General features: G+C 42.5%; 1 protein-coding gene across 2 annotated transcripts in view; it reads left to right on the top strand.

Annotated features, from left to right (window-relative positions):
- Positions 1-15,359, top strand: part of LOC105006651 (interleukin-1 receptor accessory protein) — a 123,276-nt gene that overhangs the window by 80,195 nt on the left and 27,722 nt on the right. For both annotated transcript variants that reach the window (XM_034291403.1, XM_010865283.3), the window contains exon 9: positions 7,675-7,823. In XM_034291403.1, the coding sequence (XP_034147294.1) occupies positions 7,675-7,823 (149 nt within the window). The remainder of the gene's footprint in view (positions 1-7,674; positions 7,824-15,359) is intronic.

The raw sequence follows: 15,359 nt of genomic DNA, 5'->3' as shown, positions 1-15,359 counted from the left end.
GAAGGAGCGACAGGGAGCCGCCTTCCCGTGGGCTCACCACCCACAGGAGGGACCATAAGGGGCTTTTGCGGAGAGGATCGGACGGCAGTCGAAGACAACCCGGGGGCCTAGACAACCCGATCCCTGGACACGGAAACTAGCTCTAGGGACGTGGAACGTCACCTCGCTGACGGGGAAGGAGCCTGAGATCGTGCGTGAGGTTGAGAGGTTCCGACTAGAGGTAGTCGGGATCACCTCTACGCACGGCTTGGGCTCTGGAACCACACTCCTTGAGAGAGGATGGACTCTTTACCACTCTGGAGTTGCCCATGATGAGAGGCGGCGGGCTGGTGTGGGTTTGCTTATAGCTCCCCAGCTCTGCCGCCATGTGCTGGAGTTTACCCCGGTGAACGAGAGGGCCGTTTCCCTGCGCCTACGGGTCGGGGATAGGTCTCTCACTGTTGTTTGTGCCTACGGGCCGAACGGCAGTGCAGAGTACCCGACCTTCTTGGAGTCTCTGGGAGGGGTGCTGGAAAGTGCTCCAACTGGGGACTCTATCGTTCTACTGGGGGACTTCAACGCCCACGTGGGCAACGACAGTGACACCTGGAGGGGCGTGATTGGGAGGAACGGCCCCCCTGATCTGAACCCGAGTGGTATTCAGTTATTGGACTTCTGTGCTAGTCACAGTTTGTCCATAACGAACACCATGTTCAAGCATAAAGGTGTCCATCAGTTCACGTGGCACCAGGACACCCTAGACCGCTGGTCGATGATCGACTTTGTTGTCGTTTCATCTGACTTGCGGCCGTATGTCTTGGACACTCAGGTGAAGAGAGGGGCGGAGCTGTCAACTGATCACCGATGGCGGGGGAGGAAGCTGGACAGACTCGGCAGGCCCAAGCATACTGTAAGGGTCTGCTGGGAACGTCTGGCCGAGTCTCGTGTCAGATAGATCTTTAACTCCCACCTCCGGCAGAGCTTCGACTGAATCCCGAGGGAGGTTGGAGATATTGCGTCCGAGTGGACCATGTTCTCCACCGCCATTGTCGAAGCAGCCGCTCGGAGCTGTGGCCGTAAGGTCTCCGGTGCCTGTCGAGGCGGCAATCCCCGAACCCGGTGGTGGACACCGGAAGTAAGGGATGCCGTCAAGCTGAAGAAGGAGTCCTATCAGGCCTGGTTGGGCAGCTGAGGGGTACCGACAGGCCAAGCTTGTGGAGGCAAAAACTCGGGCCTGGGAGGAGTTCGGTGAGGCCATGGAGAAGGACTATCGGCTGGCCTCGAAGAGATTCTGGCAAACCGTCCGGCGCCTCAGGAGAGGGAAAGAGTGTCCTACCAACGCTGTTTACAGTAGATGTGGGCAGCTGTTGACCTCAACTGGGGATGTCGTCAGGCGGTGGAAGGAGTACTTTGAGGATCTCCTCAATCCCGCCGTCACGTCTTCCATTGAGGAAGCAGAGCATGAGGGCTCAGAGGTGGACTCGTCCATCACCCAGGCTGAAGTCACAGAGGTGGTCAAGAAACTCCTCGGTGGCAAGGCACCGGGGGTGGATAAGATCCGCCCTGAGTACCTCAAGTCTCTGGATGTTGTGGGGCTGTCTTGGTTGACACGCCTGTGCAACATCGCGTGGCGGTCGGGGACATTGCCTCTGGGATGGCAGACTGGGGTGGTGGTCCCTCTTTTTAAGAAGGGGGGACCGGAGGGTGTGTTCCAACTATAAGGGGATCATACTTCTCAGCCTCCCCGGGAAAGTCTATGCCAGGGTTCTGGAGAGGAGAATATGGCCAATAGTAGAACCTCGGATTCAGGAGGAACAGTGTGGTTTTCGTCCGGGCCGTGAAGTTAAATAAATAATTTTCCTGAAAGTATAGAGCGGTGTAGTTGTTTTTAACGGTTCAATGAGTGCAATTCTATTTAATGCTAACTCCTTTACATGAACAATCGGCTGCATGGATATTGTGGAGGTAGTAACAGCTGGCCACAATCAACGACATGTCGATACTTAATCTCAGAATTCGCAGAACTCCTCTTCAATTTCGTAGTTTGAAATCGAACCTCAACATTTTCTAACTAGAATCGATATCGGTATACCCCTATATCAGAATGTCAGTGTATCTTCTAAGCCCATATAGCGTAATTTAAATGACAAAGAAATGCTCTCATCTTGAAAGTCTTTTGCCCCTGTTGTCAAGTCCTGGCTGTGCCCCTAGCCATCTCTGCGCTGGGCTTGGGGCATAGCCAGGACAGGACAGGAGGTGGCCTTTAGCCACCTCTACTCCTTTTTGGTTTACCCAATTGGAGGCAGGTGTTAGTCATTGCCTCCAATTGGGGACCCTATTTAAGTTTAGTTTGTAGGCACCGGGGCGTGGTTCATTTTGGTTTTGTTATCCTGTGTAAGGAATACCCACGTCACTGGTTGCTGCCTTTTGTTTTTGTTGGAGTCCTTCTTTCATTTGTATTAAACATGGATTACCCTTGTGACCTTCAGTCTGCGCCTGTGTCCTTCAACCACCACAGCCGTGACACCTGTACAACTTTTGTACATGGCTGCTACATTTATCTACTACCTTGCTGGTTCAAACCAACTATTAGCTGGTTAACCTGCTTACCTGTCAAGTAGATGTACAAAACAAACATATTGGACGGGCATTTGACTTCCAAATTGGGGCACTTAATCCTACTTACCAATAATGATTAGTAACTTCAGCACGATGGACACAAAGCTAATAATTCTAGCATGTATGGCGGCCTAATGCTATGGGCTATTAGGCTATTGTCATTCGACGTAACCATCCCCTATTCACAGTGAGAGTGGAATAAAGCGATAAAGAGGCTTACAACACTAGTAATGACAGAAACATGAATACATGACGAATGAAACCATCAAAGATGTACAGTACCATTATGCAGTATGACAGGACACAGCAACACAAATATACATTGTAAAAGCCCAAATTAATGACATTACACCCAGTCTGTAATCGATTGCAATCGATTTGGTCCCAGAATTCAGTGGAATAAAAATAAAAATGGCTGCTCACATAGACAGTAATTAGCCAAACAAGCTCAACATAACCTTCATAAAGGTTATCTTCACTGATCGTATTTGTCCATTACTAAATATGAAATCAGAATTCATTATTTTTCACCAACTTTAATCATGTAAAAAAGGCATTATTTACACAAAGCATTGTCTGATATTTAGCATATGTTTAATTGTTAAGAAAAGTGTAAGTGATCCTCATGAAAATGACACATCTTAGAGGGTTTCTCAATAAATATTCAGTATACTCTTTAACAGAACTACTGCCCTAAATAGTTTCAAAATATAATTTTAACCAGTTGAACACATTACTCCTGTCCTGGCGTCCTTACACTGGCTGCCTGTTAGGGTTAGGGCTGATTTTAAGCTATAAATCAATACATGGACTTGCTCCTACTTACCTTGCTGAAATGATCCAGCCATACATACCCACACGTAACCTACGATCGCAAGATGCAGCCCTTTTAATTGTACCTAGAATTTCTAAACAAACAGCTGGCGGCAGGGCCTTTTCTCATAGAGCTCCACTACTGTGGAATGATCTGCCAATTAAGGTTAGAAATGCAAACTCAGTGCAAACTTTCAAGTGTCTATAAAAAACTCATCTCTACAGCACGGTTTATAATTAGGTGTAGCCTGGCCCGGGGGCGTGAAGGTGACCAGTAGGCTTGATACTGTCCACTTGCTGCCTTGCCAGGTGGGCTCTCGTCGCCACTGGGATGCCCTCCCTCCATTGCCTTTCGGGGGAAGAGTCACTGGCTTGTTGTTGACTCTCTGTTGCGCACTTGTGCAATTGGGTTGTACGTTGCTAGCAATACTCGCCCCTCATTCAGGGGGGTTGCGGTTGGTGGGTGTCCCTTTGGTTGATGCCTGGCAATGTTGGTGGATTGATTTCCAGCCTGTTGGGCCCTGTCCGGGGCCTCCCACGGGTAGGGCCACAGTGTCACCGGACCCCCACGTCTGAGTTCCAAGGTGTTACGCTGCTATATTATTGTGCTGGGGGATATGAGGAATGCACTACTAACTTTTCTCAGTCTCCTCCAGTTTTAAATTTTAGGAGGAGATGAATCTCGATTTAGCCCAGAGAAATGTATTTATTATTCCAATTGGACTCTTAATATCTCACCCGGCACAGCCAGAAGAGGACTGGTCACCCCTCTGAGCCTGGGTCCTCTCTAGGTTTCTTCCTATAATTCGACCTTCTTAGGGAGTTTTTCCTAGACAATGAAATTCAACACTACTGTTGTTTGCTCCTTGGGGTTTAAGGCCGGGTGTCTCTGTAAAGCACTTTGTGACAACTGCTGTTGTAAAAAGGGCTTTATAAATACATTTGATTTGAAATCAGAATACTGCATATCTAATAAGTAGGGGTGTGCAAAGCAGCCAGTATCTGTATCTGTATTTGTTAAGGGGGGGAAAGTATTTGTATTTGAGTAAAATTCAAAATAGGCGGACAAATTCCGGGGTTTTTTTGTGTTAGGGCTGGTTCACCCGATTGCAGCGTAATGAAATAATGTCCCGATCAAACTCCGCTTCCTGAAAGTTATAAATTGCCTTTGGAACCCAGTTAAGGTACAAAAATCTATTAAAAGAAATTGTGACGCAATTAAGTTTTTTCGCTCAGGCTCCTCTGTTGCTGTGTGGAGAATGGAGATGTGTGGAGCAGGCTGTGTCAGTTACCCCTTTTATTCTTTTCCCCTCCCCCGACTGAACGTCACTCACTCACTCACTCATCTGGGCATGTACTGCATTCTCATGAGAAAACGCAGCTTTTTGATATAACGGTTTTCTTGTTCCCGAATACAAATCTTTTTTTAAGTATTTGTTTGAAATAAGTATTTGTAAAAATCACGTTATTTGTGCCTTTCCGAATACCGTATTCGGTTTCGGCTCCACCCCTACTAATAAGCAACATGGTGTTTATGGTCTGGTTTGGTGGCAATTTGTGTTGTGTCATAATATACAATTCTGGAATTGTCAGTGCATACTGAAAAAATATGCATTAAGAAATCATGCTGAGGGGCCTTCTGTGATGTTTTAAAATGTACAGTGGGGCAAAAAAGTATTTAGTCAGCCACCAATTGTGCAAGTTCTCCCACTTAAAAATATGAGAGAGGCCTGTAATTTTCATCATAGGTACACTTCAACTATGAGGGTCAAAATTTGGGGAAAAAATCCAGGAAATCACATTGTAGGATTTTTAATGAATTTATTGGTAAATTATGGTGGAAAATAAGTATTTGGTCAATACCAAAAGTTTATCTCAATACTTTGTTATATACCCTTTGTTGTCAATGACAGAGGTCAAACATTTTCTGTAAGTCTTCACAAGGTTTTCACACACTGTTGCTGGTATTTTGGCTCATTCCTCCATGCAGATCTCCTCTAGAGCAGTGATTTTTTGTGGCTGTCGCTGGGCAACACAGAAATTCAACTCCCTCCAAAGACTTTCTATGGGGTTGAGATCAGGTGACTGGCTAGGCCACTCCAGGACCTTGAAATGCTTCTTACGAAGCCACTCCTTCATTGCCCGGGCGATGTGTTTGGGATCATTGTCATGCTGAAAGACCCAGCCACGTTTCATCTTCAGTGCCCTTGCTGATGGAAGGAGGTTTTCACTCAGAATCTCACGACACATGGCCCCATTCATTCTTTCCTTTACACGGATCAGTCGTCCTGGTCCCTTTGCAAAAAACAGCCCCAAAGCATGATGTTTCCACCCCCATGCTTCACAGTAGGTATGGTGTTCTTTGGATGCAACTCAGCATTCTTTCTCCTCCAAACACGACGAGTTGAGTTTTTACCAAAAAGTTCTATTTTGGTTTCATCTGACCATATGACATTCTCCCAATCCTCTTCTGGAACATCCAAATGCTCTCTAGCAAACCTCAGACTGGCCTGGACATGTACTGGCTTAGCAGGGGGACACGTCTGGCACTGCAGCATTTGAGTCCCTGACGGCGTAGTGTGTTACTGATGATAGCCTTTGTTACTTTGGTCCCAGCTCTCTGCAGGTCACTCACTAGGTCCCCCCCGTGTGGTTCTGGGATTTTTGCTCACCGTTCTTGTGATCATTTTGACCCCACGGGGTGATATCTTGCGTGGAGCCCCAGATCGAGGGAGATTATCAGTGGTCTTGTATGTCTTCCATTTTCTTATAATTGCTCCCACAGTTGATTTCTTCACACCAAGCTGCTTACCTATTGCAGATTCAGTCTTCCCAGCCTGGTGCAGGTCTACAATTTTGTTTCGGGTGTCCTTTGACAGCTCTTTGGTCTTGGCCATAGTGGAGTTTGGAATGTGATTGTTTGAGGTTGTGGACAGGTGTCTTTTATACTGATAACAAGTTCAAACAGGTGCCATTAATACAGGTAACGAGTGGAGGACAGAGGAGCCTCTTACAGCCAGTAAGAGCATTGAAGATGTGGCTGGGTCTTCCAGCATGACAAGGACCCAAAACACACAGCCAGGGCAACTAAGGAGTGGCTCCGTAAGAAGCATCTCAAGGTCCTGGAGTGGCCTAGCCAGTCTCCAGACCTGAACCCAATAGAAAATCTTTGGAGGGTGCTGAAAGTCTGTATTGCCCAGCAACTGCCCCAAAACCTGAAGGATCTGGAGATGGTCTGTATGGAGGAGTGGGCCAAAATCCCTGCTGCAGTGTGTGCAAACCTGGTCAAGAACTACAGGAAACGTATGATCTCTGTAATTGCAAACAAAGGTTTCTGTACCAAATATTAAGTTCTACTTTTCTGATGTATCAAATACTTATGTCATGCAATAAAATGCAAATTAATTACTTAAAAATCATACAATGTGATTTTCTGGATGTTTTGGATTCCACCACTCACAGTTAAAGAGTACCTATGATGAAAATTACAGACTTCTACATGCTTTGTAAGTGGGAAAACCTGCAAAATCGTCAGTGTATCAAATAATTGTTCTCCCCACTGCTTCTCTTAAATTACAAATGTGAAATGTGCAAAATGAGCTACAAAATGAGCTTGCATTAGTTACATTGGGTTACCTAGCTTAAGCTTCTCTACTGTCACCCCTCAAAACACTTACTTTGCAAAGTTTAAAACCACCCATTTTAATTGAGCCACATTTTACTTGTGGATCTCTCTGTGAATGGATGATTCCTCTTCAAATGTTACAACGTGGATGAAGTACTGTTATGAAACTCAAGTTCAGTACTACCAGTTTATCTTTACTGTTACCAAAATTGGGAAATTTGCCTTTTTTTCTGCGACCATGTAAAACTATCCTCAACGTTCGCCACACAAAGAAAATCGAAGCTTTGATGCAAATTCTAATCAAGTTTTTTTGTAATCAAATTTCTTAAGGACTGTGATACAGTCTTCTAATTGGACTGACTTTTAGAAGAGTGTATCACAAAAAAAAGACCGATCCTGCGCTTAATTCCAAGTCAAGCACTGTCTATACTTTACCAGTAAATACAGTTTTCTTTAATATAATGCAATGTTTTTAAACAGAACATTTTGTGTTTAGGGGCCACATTTGAACACATTCCAAAATTGTGAATTATACTGAATATTTTGCTAATAATTGTGATTGATTGCTTTAATAGTCTGACAGCACTAGTTACTATATTCCTTTGTGTTTATTATCCCCTTTTCTTTATTTCTAATAGTTCGGTGAACAAATATTTTGGGGACTGGACAGTTGAGAATGTACTACACATCAAAGACTTCAACTCAGAAGACCTGAGGAGAGAATATAACTGCTCTGGACGCAACAACCGAGGCATGGCAACACGCAGAGCTGTGCTGGAAGAGGAGGGTGAGGAATCAGTCCGCTCATCATAGAGCATAATATCACTCTACGATGATAATACATCCTTCCAAAATCACTTTTTTGATCATTTGTTAGAAATGAGATGAGTGTTGCTAGTGCTTACAGATCCCTTCTTTTTCACTTAATTGAAAGACTTAATTTGGTGTTGAAGACTTGATATAACATATATTTTCAAGCCTACAGTATTTTTATTTTCTTAGGTAGTTCTGAAATAGCCTGGAGGTATTTTTTTGGGTCATTATCATGCTGTAGGATGAACCCCTGACCAACTAAGCATACACCAGAGGATATTGCACAGCACTGCAAAATGCTCTGGTAGCCAATTTAGTTCAGGGTGCCCCACACACTTTGCAAGTCGCTGACTCTGGATCCTGCAAATAGCCCCAGACCATCACACTTTCTCCTCCATGTTTGACAGTAGGTGTCACACTCTGAGGAACCATTGTTTTGCCTAATCGAGGGCGTACAAAAATCCTGCATGATGAACTGAAGATTTCAATCATTCATCAGTCCGTAAGACCTTCCAGTCTTCATTAGTTCACTGGGGGTGCTTCATGGCCTAGGCAAGACGCTTTTTCTTATTTTGCCATCCTGGCAATGGCTTTCTTACTGCCACTCAACCTGTCAAACCTGAAACTCAAAGTCTTGTCTTTATAATTGAAATTCAGACTTGCTTACTTTGTTCAGTGTATAGCTGTGCTTAAAGCTGTTGCCCAGTTAGCTGACAATCACACAAGCTGTTGACTCTGTCTTCTGATTCTGTTGTGGCTTTGGGTCTGCCACACCTCTTCCTCTCAGTTTCCTCCAGTTTCCAAGTACCTTTTGATGGTGTAGGAAACTGTACTCACACCTTGGTTTACTTTGCAATTTCTCTAAAGGAAAGACCTACACTTTTAAGGCTTATAATGGTCTGTCTGTCTTCCTTTGTTAATTGCCTTTTTCTCTCCATTATGATAGCAATATATTATTTTCTGCAGTAAAATACTGTCCAAATATTGCATAAGAGGGTGTAATAACACAACTACTTTTATACAAACAGTGGGTTTGTAAGTAATCAACAAAAGTTGGGATATTGTTATGGAAATTTTGAACTAAGGTACATTTGGGAAATGTCTGTCTTTCTATTGGCTGGTATGTAAATCTTTACTTTGATTGTGACACACATTTCTGTATTATATCAGGGCATCACTAGGTACTTTGACCATCTGTTCTCCTTGCCTAGACCAAGAAGGGTGCCAGTCCTTTGTTTCTTAGGAATGTGGTCCTTGGGGGGAAGTAATGCAGTTGGCCCCTTTAGGTAAACACAACAATAAACATTATGGCAGGAAGGATAAGGTGGGGGGACAGCCCTCCCTTTAGGTAAAACCTATGTGACACAAGACAGATGGCCAGCAACTTACCACACCCCTTTTTCCTCTATAAATACGAACTGTTCATGTATTAAGTTAGAGACTCCTCAGATTATTATGTTTGTAACCGTTTGACGCGTCTCTCTATTTGCAAATAAAACTTAATTGTGCCAAGAGAATTTAGTCTCTCTACTTCCTCCTTTAAAGGTTCTGATCAATGGAATTGCCATCACAGATATCTGTAGGAATTGTCATTGCTGAGCAGAGCATTTTTGGTAAACCTTTTTTTAAACCTAAACCTATAGCAATTTACCACCTTTATACCATTTCAGGTTATTCACTGGACAGCTTAAATTTCAGTAAAAACTGGAACTAAAACTGTGGATCTGTAGTTTCTCAGCAGCATTGAAACAGCATGTCCAATCAGTAGCATATCAACAACTGATCTACTCAATTCCATTAATGTAGTCTATATTATATGTGCAGATAATCAACTACCATTTGTAAACTATAAGTAGTATTTTAAAATCATAACTATAGCATACCAATTACAATCTCAACAGTATATTGTCAAATATAGTACTAAAAACATCTATAGACTGCTACTAATATTTCAAACACAGAGTGTGTTTAGGACCCTGTTTAGGAGCATTTTTTTCAACTTCCTCGTGGTTGTATGAAAGGAATTGGCACTGACGATTGTAACTGACAGATGCTCTAGCGTCGCAATCGCTGCTGCCCTACACCTGCTCCTCCTCCTACTCTTAGCCTTTTCTAGTCCTTTCCTTCTCTTTGCAACAGCTCGCGGCCTGAGCTGTTCCCTGGGAGTCCTCAAATATCCCTTTAGGGGGAGGTGTGTAAGGGCCTGTTTCTGTTGGGTATGTTGGTTGCAACACTAATTTGTGGGGTGTGGGTGCGGGGTGCGTTCCTGTCATAATAACTTTGTTTTCTCACTTGCACAATTGCCAAGCCCTCTTTAATTTTAAATCTACATTGCATATCATCAACACTTTTACAGCACTTCTTTTTTCATTCAAGTTATTACCTGTAGATATGCTTTGTGACTATCGAAAGAAAGTGAAACACAATATAACCCTTAAAGCTTATTGGTGTTTTATTCCTTCTACTCCATTTTGACTTTTTGGCTTATGAAATGGTCTTCTTTCAACTGAGATAGCCTACCTCATTCCAGAGATTTTGAACAAGTTACCAAGACGGACGTTTCACCTATCGGTGATCTTCATGAGAGTTCCTCTGTTGAGGAGAAATGCATTCACTAATTCAAGTTACTACATTTGGACATGCTTTGTGATTTGAATGAAAATTATGTGAAACTCAAGTTCAACTTAGTTGACTGTTTCCTGTGTATCTACATCACAATCAAAGGTATCATCTGATCCAAATGTGCAATATGAGCACCAGGGTAGATAGATAAAGCACAACGTTAAAAATGTATTTCTTGTTAGAGAAAAGCATCAAAGGTACTGTGGTAAATTAATACTTAAAAAAAAATACCACAATATTGTGTTGCATGGTATATTTCACGTTATACCAAATGTTCCATGGCTTACACAGTAAACAATGTGCAATCATTGAACCCTGTTGTAATCTTCCTGAACATGATAAAGAGTTAAAAACATTTTGTCAAATGTTGGTGTTTAATCACTGCTGAAGTTTCAGTATTCCTTATACACCGTATAAGTGTCCCTAAAAGTGTGTTTGCTTCCACCACTCACTTTTGGTAGACTTATTTAGTGTGGTGTTGCGTGTCAAACCAGAAATGTCAATAGTATTGCAATAATATAATTTGACAAGATGTTCAGCATTTTGTTGCTCACACTTTCTGTTGAAGAGTGTGTCCTTTGCTTTATACATATTGTGTTTAAATATGCAACAGATGTGTTCAGGTCAATGGAATAAGGCAGTGAACAGTGCTGTCCTGAATGATGAGTTTAAGAATGCATGGTCATATTAAACAACTGTATATATTACATAATTTATCATGTTCTTCCAAGTGTCACATTTGGATGGCAGGACCCAAGGGGCAGAGCAATAGTGGATAGACATTCCTTTATTGATTTCCAAATACAACAATAAAAAGTAGCACCAACAACCACAAACTGAAAAGCATGTAGCACAAACAATGACCCGCAACATAGGTGAGAAAATGGCAACTTAAATAGGATCCCCAATTAGATGCTATGAAGTAGTGCTGTCTCTTCAGGGACAATTTTAATAATTTCCACGCAGATCCCATACTTTTGTCTGGATCTGTGTCTACATAATGCTGACTGTGGTTGATTTTTAAATGCCTGTAGCCCTTCTGTAAGAGACTTGCATATTTCCCTGCACTGACATTTTACATATTTCTTGATATTAGGAACCAGGCTACCCTTGTTCCTCTTCACAAGGTGAAGAATGGGATGTCTGGGGTTGCCACAAGGCATTTCACATCTTTCCAAAATGTCTTCTGGCATGCTGAAATAAAATTATGTTAGGATAATGAGTGAACAAAGAATCAACCAACTCATTAAAGGGAACATCTGCAATTCAAAAAATGACAAACTGTCTCACAACGCCACAAAATTTGGGTGGAGCTGGAGCTGGTTCTTCTAGTGCGCCTTAGAGAAAGGACACACTGACAATGGCTCCGAATTCACTATGTATGTTTTTGCTTATTATTGTTTTAAATGTTGTTGTTTTTTTCATGCTGCACTGTTGCTCATACAGTATGATCGACAAACAGATCTCAGATTAAATACTGTAATAAGAGCATTTTACTTGCAAATGTTCCATCCCTAGACAATAAAAAGGACAAACTACACGCACAGGTTGGGTGATGGCAATTCCATCAATCAGAACTCTTAAAGGAGGAAGTACAGAGACAAAATTCTCTTGGCACAATTTAACCATTTATTTATTTGCAAATAGAGAGACGCTATTTTAACAGATGCCCAAAAACACTAAATTCTTCACGTAACTCCCTTATTCATCATAGATAAGAATTTCATACAATCCCCTCCGCTTTCACTGAAAGCAGAACCATTACAGGACAGACATGAAAAGAAAATCTATAGTTGGGAGGAAACTAACATTCAGTCAGTAAAAAAGTCACAAACTGAATGTCTAACCAAAACAAATGTGGAAATGATAAAAACATCCACAAAAAAATCCAAAAAACAACTGTGCCACACGGTCGCTCGAGTGAAGGAATTAAAACCCATAAAACCTATAAACAAAGGTGTCGTACCCAGCAAAACAACTACCAAATTAGCATATCAAAATCAGCATTTCCACAGGCAATGGCCAAACTAAGTTGAGTCAACACAAACACCATGACTCAATTAACCTCCTAAAGTCTAGGGAATTTTCTCAACTTAGATGCATGTCTATGTTATTCAAAATCGCTACTGTCATGCCTATGTCATGGACAGACATCAAGATTGTTCTAGGTATTAACAATGGGGTATGACTTTATGGTCCCTACCCTCACTACAAGTAGGTTTCAAAACCATACATTTTGACATGAAGCTGTATAAAGGAAAATACATTTAGCTTGTACTTAACGTTTGATTCACAGAACACTGAACATACTCATATTGGGGAAATAACCACAGGTGAGAACAGTCAGAACACTCAAATGTAGTAAACTACTTTGATTTGAGGGGGAAAAGGTTGGTGAAGGCCAACCCAGGGGGTCTGCCCCCCTTCCTGGAGCCAAGGAAAGTTTCCACACAAAAATGTGACATGGTCCTCAGACTGTCTGTAGTAAGAGACGCCATGCACCCAACTTAGCTGATATTCCACATTAAGTACAGAGTTATTGCTCTACCGACCTAATATCATTGCTGTTCGCAAAAAAAAATTGCTTATCTTATCAACACAGCAACAGTAGGGGGAAAAACTCTCAAGAAAGGCCAAGTTAACAGAGAACAGATGCATGAAGTCACTAAAATCAAGGAACAATCAGTGAGTGATCCCCAGGATACTCCAACCTAAATCTCTAAATACAGTCACATCAATTGACCCCATTAGTCAGTTTACAAGGTAAGAACTTAAACGCCAATAACGAGCATCAGGCGTAGGTCTGAAAACACAAGTATTATCCTAGTTATCATTGTAAATACAAACACAGCGAAACTACATTACTTAACCAAACCCAATTCAACATTTAAAATAGGACGTCTAATTTTGCGGCCTTTGGCTATTCTGGGAATACACGGGCCATGGCCATTTTACCCTCTGTTGCAGGCTGTTACTAAATTGGCTCCAAATCCAGTCTTCATGGAAAACAGCGTGTTATCTTAATCTTAAAGGCTATTGCCATGTTCTGCATCCCACTCCATACAAAGAGAGAGAAACACAATATTTTAACCCCTCATAGCGAAACCACAAGATCATATTTCACCAAATTAGAGAAGCATCATTGTAACAATTTCCCATATATCCCTCTATTTAAATTTAGGACATTATTTCCGTATACAATCCTTAATTATAAGGCGAATACCTCCACGTGTGCCAGCCACCAGCACAACTCTAGAAGGCAAATTCAAATTTTGCGGATTCGGCACTAAGTCAAAACCCGAAAGAGTGGGCCCCGCAAAAGAATCACAACAACCACTCAATAAATGCGTTCACCCAAGTGTACACCCAACAAAGCAAAACCTGGCAAAGGCAACACTTCAAGGCTAACAACAATCTCGAACAAATACACAAATATTCCACCAATATAATACACAATGCAGCCAATCGGAACCCTCATGCACAGGGAATACCAAAATGGACAAATGCATTTACTAGGTGTCGACCACAACCAGATATAGACAAATGCCCGGGACTCAGGCCACAATCTCATACAGAATAAGCACAATTGGCGCGCACTCATATACAACTTCAGTAGTTCAACGACTAATACAAACCACAAACAACCAACAACTTTGGCATTTGACAGGAGCAATCCCTACTCCATCCTACAGTCTCTTAAATTGGTGGACATAGAGCTTGACAAAATCTGCGAGGTCCTCCGAGCACAGCATTTGGTTATACCCCACCACATAGATGCGCAACAGATATAGCCCCTAAGCCATCAATGCCCTTTCTACGTGATTGGAAATCAACCCGAGGTCTGCTCACCTTTAGCCCACAGGACCGAATCTCCCCTACCTATAATACAGGTTGCACGAGGAGACATAGGGGCACAATTCCCCTACTGTCGAAAAACAAATGAGACATCTTTCTCGCATTTAATATACAGCAATAAGGCCCAACCATAACTGCATATTTTAACAATAAGGTCCAACCTCAACTGCATATTTTGACTATAACGTCCATCCTTAACTGCATATTTAAAGGTACAACCTAAATTGCAGATTTTCCAGCAACTGCCGCAGTCCAACTGCTTAAAATCCTGCATGAAATGCCCCACAATAAGCTAACTGCATGGGAATTGTTGTCAGGACATGGAACAAAAACTACAGTTGCTATAACTGAAATACCCTAAAAATAATATCTAGTTACCATACTTTCTCAAATCCATCAATCGTGACGTACCAAAACCAACTACCTAGTTTACTAAAGCATATGAAAGCTGTAACTCCTGTATCCTCCAAATATGTTAGAGAAAAACCAGGATTGTATTAAGGAATGATCTCACCGGTTGATGCTCACTGGTCATCTGACCTTCAGCACCCCTCCCTCAGGCGGTTCAGCGTTCCTAGGTGTTCCTGTTGGATCGCCCACGGCGAGGCCAAAGAAGCAGCTGAAACTGTCTCTATTCTTACGGGAACAATACATCTAAACAGCCGGTGTCTTGATTCCCATGGGGATCTTCCCAAATCCAATGTCCAGTCAAACATCTAGCGGTAGCTTCATAAATTTAAACGTAGCGGTTAGCAAAGTTTCTCTCTCAACCCTGGGTCTGTAGTCTTCTTTGGTCTCAGTCTCTGCAAACACCGGAGATTCCTGATCTGGTGAAACTACTGTCCCCCTTTGGACCTTTTCTTACCCGCGTAGACAAGCTCAACACTTTCAAAGTGGAGCAAAAACGGCCTCCAGACGGCCTACAGCATTACCACGTTTACAATGAAAAGGTCCATATAGCAAAACCAATCGGGGGCATTGTAGGGAAATGTTCTCAAACAATGCAGTGTCACCGGGTGGGGTGGGACGATGC

Source organism: Esox lucius, chromosome 1 (assembly GCF_011004845.1).
Source record: "Esox lucius isolate fEsoLuc1 chromosome 1, fEsoLuc1.pri, whole genome shotgun sequence".
Taxonomy (NCBI): Eukaryota; Metazoa; Chordata; class Actinopteri; order Esociformes; family Esocidae; genus Esox; species Esox lucius.
Note: the sequence above shows the minus strand (reverse complement) of the source record. Positions and strands in the feature narration are given on the sequence as shown.